General features: G+C 34.9%; 1 protein-coding gene across 1 annotated transcript in view; it reads right to left on the reverse strand.

Moving 5' to 3' along the window:
- LOC106872092 (glycine receptor subunit alpha-2) overlaps positions 1 to 12,500 on the reverse strand; it is an 807,169-nt gene that overhangs the window by 30,140 nt on the left and 764,529 nt on the right. Inside the window, exons 8-9 of the mRNA XM_052972407.1 lie at positions 4,890 to 4,972; positions 3,211 to 3,348 (exon numbers count right to left, since the gene is read on the reverse strand). Coding sequence (XP_052828367.1) covers positions 3,211 to 3,348; positions 4,890 to 4,972 — 221 coding nt within the window. The remainder of the gene's footprint in view (positions 1 to 3,210; positions 3,349 to 4,889; positions 4,973 to 12,500) is intronic.

The following is a 12,500-nucleotide window of genomic DNA, read 5'->3' on the forward strand; positions in this document are numbered from 1 at the left end:
TATATATATATATATATATATATATATATATATATGCTTGTGTGTGTGTGTGTGTGTGTACATAAACATACATGAATTTTTATAATTCTACTTATACCTTGTAAATGAATATGCTCAATCATCTCTATTTAGTTTATTTATTGCTCTAGTTCTATTTACTTTACTTTATCCCTAATCATATTATAAGGAACCTGTAAACCCTTCACCCGAGCACATAATACAAATCATCGACCGCAACATTTAGTCTGCTGAAATGAATTGATAGGTCTTTATATAACATCCAAAGGTAAATATTTTTTCTTCTGATTAAATTATACTCATATCACAGAAATGTAAATTTAATTTACAAATTTGTAATTAAATTATTGAGTATTAATTGAAAAACAGCTGTAAGAAGCGAATTTGACCAATTTGTTAATAAACAATTATTAACTTCCTTATCTCCATTTTCTTTTCTTCTTTTAAATTATATATATACTGGATTATTCGATTCTGAGTTGTCCATTAATATAATGTTCTTCCTAGAAGTAAGACAATTTTTTTATGTTTGCTGCTCTCACACGTCATTGAAGCTTTACTATAGCCTCGTAAATGTATCGACTGCTATTTCCAGTAAACATTGGTGCTTTGTTTGTACCACCACTGTATCTTTATATTTCTACTTTTACGGTGCTTTATTTTACTGGAAAGTAATACATTTGTATTGCAATATTTTAATTTTCATTGAAAAAATTTTTCACTGCTCTCGGTCTGTTAATGGCTAAGCGTTCAGGCGAGTATACAGGCATTTATGTTGCAACATTTGAAATATTGTCCAGGTAAATCCAGCTGATGAAGACTTAATCAAATTTACGATGACAAACGTATTTAAAAAGTCCGAAACCTAAGTACTGGATTATGCTATTCTAGTTTGTCCATTAATATAATGTTCTTCCTAGAGGTAAGACAATTTTTTTTAATGTTTGCTGCCCTCACACGTCTTTGCCAGTATATACACATTGAAGCTTTACTCTAGCGTCGTATTCCAGTAAACATTGGTGCTTTGCTGTACCACTACTCAATATGTATATATATATATATATATATTGAACAAACATGGTGAGGTTAACGAGATAGCGTATTCAAAGTGATTTGATCTGGCTAAATAGTAACAAATTCTACTTTAAATTAAAGCCTACCGGTTTGAAAAGCAAAGACATATTAGATAATATTGTTCACTAACAAAAACGCGGTGGTAACACTTCCAGCTACACCAATTAATAAGTACTTCTATTACTTAAGAGAACATAAGGCGGCAAGCTGGCAGAATAGTTAGCACGCCGGGCAAAATGATTAGATGCATTTTGCCCGTCTTTACGTTCTGGGTTTAAATTCCTCCGAAGTTGGCTGCCTTTTATACTTTGGAAGTGGATAAAAAACGGATCGGTTGAACACTGGGGTCGATTTAATTAACTTAGCCCCTTCTTCAAATCTGCTGGCACTATGCCAACATTTGAAACCATTGTCTAAGAGAATGGTGCTGCAGAATCGTTAGCCCACCGGACAGAATACTTTGCGGTATTTCGTCTGCTACTACGTTCTGAGTTCAAATTCTGACGAGGTCGACTTGTTTGACTTCTGTTGTCCTCCTGTGATAGTGAATGCTGATTACAGCACAAAGTATTCACTGTTAAACAACTGAGTTTTGCTTTGTACTCCGTGTCCTTTGGCAACTTGAACGAACAGGAATAACAGCTTACCAGTAAGAAATTCCTATTATAATCAGTTTTCATGTAGAGGTTTGTCTATGTAAATAGTTTAAATTTTACTGTAAACTGTGTCCCGAGCTATTATTCACTTATTTCTTCTCTGATTATATGCGGCTACCTCATGCCTGTGTAATAGTGGCTGTGTAATTCCTACCGTTTTTAGTTTTGGTCGTCGTTCATGCTTTTAGCCACTTACTTTGAGGTTAGTATCTACTCATCTGCCGTTAGTTATTTGCTACATGATTGATTTTAGTAGTTTGAACAGCATATTTTTTCTCAAAAAAGGTAGCTTGCTAGAACAATCGCCAACCAACGATGACGTTGCATAGAAGTAAGAATTAAAAGAGTAATTGATACCACAATAGAACATTTCCCTTTATGCAGCCATTTTATATATTCCCGTAGCCATTTTATATAATTGTTATTGAACTTGATTCAATTCCAATGTTCTTAGAATTTCTCTGGATTGTACTGTGACCTGTGATAGCTGACTCTGGGTTCCTAATTTGATAGGGCAAATGTAGCAGTGAACCATGAGTTAATCCTCGAATTGATTTAATTCAATACTGCTACGATCTTCTATAAACAAACACCTCACTGCATTAACCCAAAGAACAAAATCACGCATTATTTATTTCAGGCTTGTATGCACGGCAAATGTTGAAGGTTAAAAGAATAATTTTGGTTACAAAATAGAATAAATCATCACTTATGCTAACGTAAATGAATTCGACGCTATATCCTACTAATGCATGTGTATGTATATGTGTGCATGTATGTTAATATCTGTGTATATGTGTGTGCGTGTTAGATATATAACGCATAAACAGCATATATCTATGTATATTTAAGAAAGAACATATCTTAACATTTTCGTAAATAATGTTGGTACCATTTATTGATTTACGAAAGGGTGCTGAAAAGTTCCTGGCTTTGGGTAGAAGGATATACAGGGAGGTCAGGTAATTATGATGTTATTCAACGTATTCTGCTCTCAGATTCACTAAGTTATTTCAGCGGTTCTTCAGTTTTACTAAGCCCTGTAAAAGAACTCAGAAGGCCTTTTGCGACATCCTTAAAACCAGGAACTTTTCACCCACCACCCTCGGATATGACACACAACTTCAACTTTACAAACATTGACATTGATTATTAAGTTATTACTGGTGGATATTTTACTAATCCCAAGTAGATATTTATATTTATTGTGTGAAACAGGAAAAATTCCAATCAAAGGCATTCTAGCCATCGCCATCCTGTTCATCATTCATAGTTTGTTTTATTATAATTATGTGTATTTCATGCATACAAAACAATAAATTACCATGTACCAGATATTTGGCAGTTATACCTAGAAGGTGTAGCCATCATGTTAAATTCTGGGCTCGTCTCAGTTACAATACTCTAAATAAAAAATAACAAAGAATCAATTATATTGCGTTTGATAAAGCAATGAACTTACCTGCATCAAACTGCAATGTAGGATCGCATTCGTACGGTGCATGCTTTAAAATACGAAAGTGGGGCAGGATAAGATTTTTACTGAGGCTCAGAGGGTTAGCAGCCCACAGAAATATTACACTCCTTTTTGAGTAAGCAACTGAAAAAAATGTAAATGATAAATGTAATATGAAACAAATGTTTTATTAAATAAAGCTATATAATGTTTAAATTGAAATATTTGCTACTCCACTAACGTGTTTTTCTAATTTTTGAGTCTAAAAAATAATGTTGCTAATGTGTAGATTATGTGTAGTTTATGTCCGTGACAAGACAATTTATGTCTTACGATCAGCACTCCGAACGGAAAAGTATGAATACTTGATAGATAAATAAATTTACTTTCCAAATATATGGTGCCGGGGCAATCATTTTGTGTCACACCTTGTGTCTGTACCTTGTATTTTAACTACACATGAAGCAACACAGTTTGAGTGAAAATCGGTGAAATGAAATATGATGAAGGCCGTTGGATAGACTTCATCGAAGGTAAACTTAATTCGTCACCTGGTTGATCCTTATGTGTTGTTTTTTATTACAGCTCAGTCTGTTGCAAGTATTCACAGCAGTGCATGAATTATGGTTTTTTCCCACACCATCCTCAATTTCTACCATCAGTCTTTGTATTAAATCTTTGACCATGCTCTAAGCTATACTAAGTTATGAATCAGTATGAGATAGAGATCCAGAAATTAAATAGTTAACTTGAAATGTTGTACTAAATTCTTGTCCCTATTTCTTTTCTACTCTTGGTAAAAGGGCCGAAATGTTTGGTGGCTGGTGGGGAAACAGACAATGCCATGTTAAACACATCATGTATAAGTGGATATGCGAGTTGGTCGTGAAGACTTTTGAAGAGATGAACACAGCAGAAATTAAAATACAATAAAACTATTTTTATTTCATGTTGAAATCATACCAATATTTAAGTAACCAACAGTCTCAGAAGCCACATGAACATTTTAGCTTTCTCGAAAATAATTCAGCTGGAAAGTTAAGCACTCACAGTTTTCGAAGCTTATTGGGTAAAGCATGAACTTTACATTCTACCTCTGCACTCGTGGCTATATGTAGGAAGTTGTTTTGTTGTTAATTCTTCAACCAGAAGAAGAAGAGTAGACCGTTTTCAGAGCTTCTGGGTCTGGCGGGTGAGGAGAAATGTTTCAGTTTGGTGATTCAGAATTGTTGCATTTTTATTAATTGTTGATTCCAGATGTCGATAAAGTTAACATAAGTACCTGTTATATACGAGTATCAGCTCAGATAACAATTGGTTTAGAACCGTAACGCTGATCATGAAGAACGTAAGCAATATTTGCGATTATGTGTCAGTAATGTATTTGCTTCCTATTGAATTAGTATTAACGTATTAAAGCCGAAATTTTTATAAATTTTGAAGTTAAATGCACACTTCATAGAAAATTAAATTTCGTAAGACTAATGACCGGAAGTAAAACCAACTTGATCGGATACCTGGTCGAATAATAGTTTTAAATATCGTACCAACAAAAGGGATAAAACGGAAAAGAAATCCAGATGGGATAGTCACGGTTAGAATAGCTTTGAAAATAGATCTTTTCGTTCGGGGCAGGTTTTGGATTGAGTAAAAATAATAAATGAATGTCTATTACTGATACTTACAACTTTCCATGTAAAGAGAACAAACTTGTGTGTCCATAGGATATCGTCTTAGATCCATAGGACAGGAAGCTGTCAATGAAATTCTGAAAATAGAATTTATATATTTGTATATATTAATTCTTCAATAAACATTATCAACAGTACATAGTCAATGTATGTTTCGCTTGTTCACAGGTTCGCAGGTTCGCTGCGTTACAACACTTTGGAGTCAACTCCTTATCACGGATGTTTTAAAATTCATAGATTTAGGTATGGGATGTTTCTAGATTCAGGCACGTGATGTTGATAAGCAACAAAAATGGGGAAGTATTGGTATCAATTGCTTCTGAATGGGATTGTTGGGTGAGCAGCCTCGCCTGCTTATGATTTTCAGGTGTTAAAACACACAATGATATGAGGGAGTCATCTCTAGAGCGTTGTGAGTAGCGAACCGGTGAACAGACAAAACACATACGTTGAGTATGTGCGGTCGATAATGCTTACAATACTAGCGCTGCTTTTAACTCATAACTGAAGTAAGTTTTCAATATTCATGAAATGCAACCTCTTCAGTCTCTTCGAATGGTAATCTACCTTTTTTTCTGTAGATATGTCTTCTCTTTCTTTCAATGTATGTATGTACGTATGTGTGTTGTAGCTGTGTGCGAAAATATATATGTACTTATATATGTATATATAAGTATGTAGTATGTGTGCATCTGTGTATGCATACTGATGCTTATTGGCGTGCTTAGGTTCCTGCTTATTTTTGAAGGAAGTTATATAAGAATTTTTTCGCAAAACAGTTCGTTCGCTTACAAATTGTCAAGGCTGGTATTTCCAAATATTTATAAACACGGGAATGAGTTAAGCTGTACTTATATGTGTATGTGTGTGTGTGTGTGTGTGTGTGTGTGTGTGTTTGTGTGTGTGTGTGTGTGTGTGTGTGTGTGTGTGTGTGTGTGTGTGTGTGTGTGTGTGTGTGTGTGTGTGTGTGAGTGTGTGTGTGTAGCGCATACACCTCCAGATTGCAAGGGAGAGAAAATTCCACACCATTGTTTCTCTTCCTCTGAAGGCTCCGTGACTTCCGGAATGCGACATCCAGCATCGAATAACCACTGTCGGCAAGGCGCCCTCCTGGTGAACTTCAGCCCACTGGCTGCCGACACACCACCTTAACATCGGCTTCCCCCGTCCCGTACTGACTGCTCCACAACCAGCGACAGGGTTACGAACCACCAAGGAGACGGTTACCACCCGCCAACCTCCAATGCCCCCACAACCTCATGCATCCTCTGAAAACCCTAATTTTGCCTCCATATACGGGGCGTGCAATCATAAACAGGTGCATATGATACACATATGTAAGGACCTATGTGCACCCCCACACGCGCCAACACATACCTCCACCCGCCCCAGCATATACGCGCACACGCACACATGCACACACGCGCAGGTACGCATGCGCATATGTTCACGTAACTACACTAGCATACATCACACACGTATACATAAATACATCTCTCAAACGAGCATACATCTATTACGTCTGCATCCTTTCAAGAAACATGTTGACCTTTGTTGTATAAGCACATAAAGCCCTAATGAGATTGTGTCCCACGTAGTTGAAAACGATGACCATTCCTTAACATTAGACCCAACTCAAATGCATAGAATTACGAATCACTTAGGGGCAGGAATCGAAACAAATAGGTCTTTGGGATCTGCATTTCTTTTTTTGAGATTTATAATTTATACTTTATTTGCATTGTTTTTATAAAAAGACTTTCAACCTCATAATATCATACAAATAAATTAATTATACATTTATAATTCTCCATTTTTTCTTATTATATATATATATATATATATGTGAATTTATGCTCATCGTAAAGAAGCTGCAGGCTTTGAAACAGTTCTACATAACTGATTCCGAAAGTAACGTTCACATTTTCAGGGCAACAAACACCCCTTTATGATTAGAGACGATTGTTCTTTTCTGTTACAAATGGCTATATAATATTTGAAACGAGGATTTGCTGTGGCAAAATTCGTAGACCTCTCAAAATACAAACTAAATTTATGAGCATATGTGATAGCTATACCATGTATCAGAAGCATTAGCGTATGAATGTATAACTATCAACTCCATTAAAAATCTCCATAACTTCTTGGTATGATAATACTTAAACCATCGTGTATGATACCAGAGAGGAAAACTTTTACCGTAGTTAATTGTGACTGAAGGTGTCGAAACATCTATATGGCAGGAAATAAAAGTTTAAAACTTCTAATGCTGTACGAAATGTACAATAATATATATATATATATATATATTTATATATATATATATATATATATTGACAGGGGTGATAACTGCCTCGTGAGCGACTCTAGGATCATTGGACTAGACTGGTTTCGCCTATCAGTATTGATTACTCAGTCGCTTGCTGATTTGGCTAAATCGATTCGTAGTATATATAATTACCAGGCGAAACCAATAAATACATAGAAGTTTTAACTCTTATTTCTTGCAATATAAGTACTTCCGCAACCTCAGTCACAATTAGTGATGATAAAATGTTTCTTTTATGGTATTATATTGGGCCTAGCTGTTACCGACTATGTCAAAGGTCATTGAAAATGTTGCAAATAGCAATGAAAAAGTTTCACAAACAAAAACCAAGCAAATGGCTTGCTGTTTAATCAAATAAAACAAACAATCGATTAGTCAGTTGGATATTTTAACCAATTGAGAAATGATAAAGGAGTGGAATTGTACCATGCGTGTGTTAATAATATTGATATAATGACTCCCTAGATGCAACAAAATTTGTTTCAACGCACGAATGCACATAATCTTACAAACTAGATAAAAGAACGAAGTTTTCCCCCCCTCCCATTCTCTCTCTCCCTCTCTTTGTTTGCATATATACACACATATACATACATAAGTATATATATATATATATATATATATATATATATATATATATATACACATAAATATATAAATACATATATATGTATACATGTGTATATATGTATACATATATGCATATATATGTACATACACACACACACACACACACACGTGGGTGTGTGTATTTGGATATAATCGTATTTATATACGTAATTCATGCACGTGATCGTATATATGCCCAGTAATCATCTTCATATTTCAACGTATTAACCACCATTTAAAGAAAACTCTCCACATATTTGAACCAGGTGTAAAATATAAAATACATAATTTGTAAATGCAAATAGTTTGGCACATTAGAATGTTCATTGCGAAATTTGGTTCGTTCGATATTTTAAGAACAAAGAAGCAAGAAATGTAATCATCAAACATATTTTGAAGAACCACATTATTGATTATGTTTATGTTGCGGTGTAATGGTTAGCGTTGAATTATTGCAAGAATTCCTAGTTTCAGGGGAATATATATGATTATGTGTCTGTGAACTAACGATTGACGTAATTAATAAGATATAGATTTCTATGAGATTATAAAACAGAAAGACGAGAAAATGAAAAAAAAAACACAAAAAATATTAGAAAAAAGTGTTTTACTTTAATTCAAAACATAAATTAAATTAATAAGATGTGGATAGAAAGAAATATCGATCTTTTCGGGCGAGATTTTCGAATTAAAGGAAACTTGATAGAAACATGACAATTATATCTTGACTTCCCGCTGGCATAGGAATTAAATAAACATTTTCTTCTGTTTGCTGTCAGCTTTTTTAATTTAATTTTTTATCAGAAAAAAATTACCTTATTTACTCCTATAAACGTCAAATCATCATTCTTTTCACAAAATTCTAGCAATTAAATTGTGATTACGTAAATAAACAATTTTGTTTTTCTAGAAAACTTTCTCTAAATAAAAAATAGACTGCAAAACAGTCGCACACATACACGCTCGCGCGCGTATAAACACGCGCATAAATGCACACACAAACATATCACTACCTGTTTTTTAGTATAGTTACATATAAAAACAAACATTAGAGCGAAAAATCAGTCAATGCATTTCTCTAAAGTATTATCTTTTATTTTCGCAGCGAAAAGGTTGACAGCTACTTTGAACTTTTGCCTTAGTGCCCTTCATTAGACACACATAAAATTTATATTGGAGCTGATCAGTTGGTCACAGAACCAACCGAGATACACAATTTACACTCCAGTGATATGCAGTATTTTTTCTCTTGTACGTTATAAAACCAATGTGTCCGGTGCATGAGTATGTGAAAATACATGTGTATACACATACACAAATATCTATCTATCTATCTATCTATCTATCTATCTATCTATATATCTATCATCGGTTGTAAAGAAATGGTCGGAGTCCAAACATACATACACACACACGCACACTAATATACACATATGAACGACAGTGTTCTTTCAGTTTCCGTGTACGAAATCCACTCACAAGGCTTTGGTGGGCCAGAGGCTATAATGTATATATATAAGAAAGGTAAGTGGTGGGGGTTGACGTGCAGGAGTACTTGTAAACATTAACCGATTTGGCTGGTATTTCTAGCACGTCTTGCTACCACTGAACTGGTATTTGCGAATAGCTGTTACGTGTTAGCAGCGCGTGCTGCACTAACCCTTACCAGCGTGCGCAGTAAAAGATCTGATTAAAAACAATCAAGAATTTGCAAACGTTATTGTCGGGCCCCTCGTCTCATTAATAGTATCTGATACAAGTTGTATCGTCCGACATGTTTGTTTATATTCGCGAGTGCCCGTTTTCCGTGTTTTATTTTTTAGTATAAAATATTTAAAAATAGACCACTCTTCGTAATTTTTTGCATACTTCATTTATTTTGGATATATTTCTAATTTTCATAATTTTTTTAATAGTAATTAGGCGTCATTTTCCTGGAGAGGTGCGTTTCTAAAGAAGCGCCGAAAATTGTACGCGTACCGTTGCATACACGTGGTGGGTTGAAATCCTAGGTGAATTGAGAGTAGTCTATTTATGTTGGCGGCGCGGAATTTCGAGGAAAAAAGTTATAAGGAAACGCGTCCTAAGTCACAAAGGTCACACATGTCATATTTGGTGATATTTGGTTGAACATTGTAGGAGTAGAAGTGATTCACACAACACATAGACAGACATCTTGCCTTTTAATATATACGATTATACAAATAAAGAGTACACTAATTCTAGAGTAGATAACCAAAGCAAAAATCTCGAAACAAATTACAAACTACATTACACCGAACAGTAAGTTAGCACTAATGATATATTGCAATAATAATTAAAGAAATGTCTTATAAACTGTTGTAGTGGAAATGGTACGACCCTACCACGGGACAAGTGGTATGAGATTACAACAATAGAACAACATACTACTAAACTATGACTACGCAATAGAATATTTACCTTTGAAAAAGTTAGGACATACTGACGGCCTGTCCAGGTTAATACCCCAAAAAGGCAAACCATTCGACGGTACATTATTATCAGATTTAAGAGCCGAAGGTGAAATTAAAAACATAATGTGGAACATTGTACAAGAGTTACTGATAACCCTGGAAGATATAAAGCAGAATGCGTCAAATGATAAGTTAATAAATAAAAAAAAAAGAACACTGTGGTCAACAAAAGAAAACAAAAAACGGTTCGGTACGAAAAAACACGAAGACATATATTCAACATGCGACGGCCTACTAATATATGCCCAAAGGGTAGTGGATACAAGAGACACTACCAAAACGAATGTTGGAAGAATTTCCCCAACGATGAAAGCGTTAATGTGCAGTTATGCATATTGACCGTAGATGTCCAAGGAAATTGAAAACTTAGTAAAAGTCTGCAGAGGATGCGCTCTGGCAGCGAAATTGCCTACTAAAAAATGGGAGACTTGGTCAGAAGTAAAAATCCCATGGTCAAGATTACACATCAATTTCGCGGGTCTGTTAAATGGTATTACTTAGTAGTATCTGACAGTTTTACAAAATGGTCTGAAACGGTTAAGTGCAAAAGACCAACCTCCTCAACTGTAATAAAATTTTTTCATGAATTATTCGCAAGATTTTGCTTCCAAGACGTGATTGTGTCTGATAATGGAACACGATTTGTGTCCCGTGAGTTTAGAAAGTTCTGTGAAATGTTCACGGTAGAACATATAGTAATAGCGCCTTACCATTCCAGATCAAATGGACAGGAGGAAACTTTTGTTGGTATCTTTAAAAGAGCTTCAAGAAAATCAAACAAGGAAGTCACAGACGAAGTCGCTTTTCAACAATTTTTAAGAGGTGACACCGAACCCGAATACACCAGCAAGAAGCTCATCAGCAGAACTGATGTTCACGAGGAAGGTGAAATCAGTTTTTGATAAATTGCTACCTGGCAAGGAAAGAAACAGTGCTAGGAAGGACATATCAAAATCTTTCAAAATTGGTGATGAGGTGTACATGAGGTCGTATAAAAACAGAAAACAGTACTGAGAAGAATGCAAAATTGCAAAGTACATAGAAAAAATGATATATGCAATGAAAAGCAATAAAGGTATTGAAAAATGACACAGAACCCAATTAAAGAAGAGATTCATAGAAACTTAACCAGACAGATTGGAAGTAACTATGGAATGGATGTATGCCACATTCCAGGTACCAATGCTGTTACAGATGGTTGAACCCACGCGTACAAGTGGAAGAAAAAGGAAGAACACAGCATTCCAAAAGATAGACGCCAAAAAGAAAAAAAATATTAAGTTGTAGAAAAAAAATAACAATCAAGGGAAACAAAAAAAGCTAAAAGGGGAGATGTAGGGGAAATGGTACACCCCTCCCACGGGACAAGTAGTATGAATCAGCCGTTATAAAGTGAGATGACGTCACCCAGTACGGGGAATCCTATGTCAGTCGTTGTAGAGTTGTTGCACGAGTTCTGAGTTGGGAGTTTTAAGAGTCAGTTACGTGTTATAGTAAAGTTCGAGTTACAGTCAAGGTAGACGGTTCAAATTCAGCGATAGCACAATAGACGAAGCAGTGTATTACCATTCTGATATAGATGAGATACACTGTATCCGATACCAAGAAAATATCGTGGCTACTAGAATAGATCGAACAGTTATTCGCTGGACGAAATGTTTCACACTATTTCGCCCGTCGCTACGTTCTGAGTTCAAATTCTGTCGAGGTCGACTTTGTCTTTTATCCTTTCGGAGTGAATAAAATAAGTGAACATCCCCCTTTCCCCAAACTGCCCTTGTGGCAAAAATTTGAAATAATTATAACTGTGAAAACACCATCGTCATAACATAAACAATAAGTCCCACTGATATGTAAACTCGGAAACAAACTACCATTGACGAAAATGTGATTTCTAAATACGACAGATGAAATGAATTTTTACACGTCACATTGGCTAAATAAGTTACAGTACTGCGGCCGCATCAAGGTGTAGTAACAAGTGCCACGGAACATACTACTGTGTTTGGGGAGCATTAGTTTTTCATAAAAAACATTGCTTCATATTTAATTACAGAACGATCGTATGTAGTATCTTAAACATTCCTCTTAATAATACAAGAAATTCTTAAGCAAATATCTATATTTGTAATTGTATTAATATATATTTACGAGTGTGTAAAGAAATGCTTA

The sequence above is a fragment of the Octopus bimaculoides genome, chromosome 13 (genome assembly GCF_001194135.2).
Source record: "Octopus bimaculoides isolate UCB-OBI-ISO-001 chromosome 13, ASM119413v2, whole genome shotgun sequence".
NCBI classification, from domain to species: domain Eukaryota; kingdom Metazoa; phylum Mollusca; class Cephalopoda; order Octopoda; family Octopodidae; genus Octopus; species Octopus bimaculoides.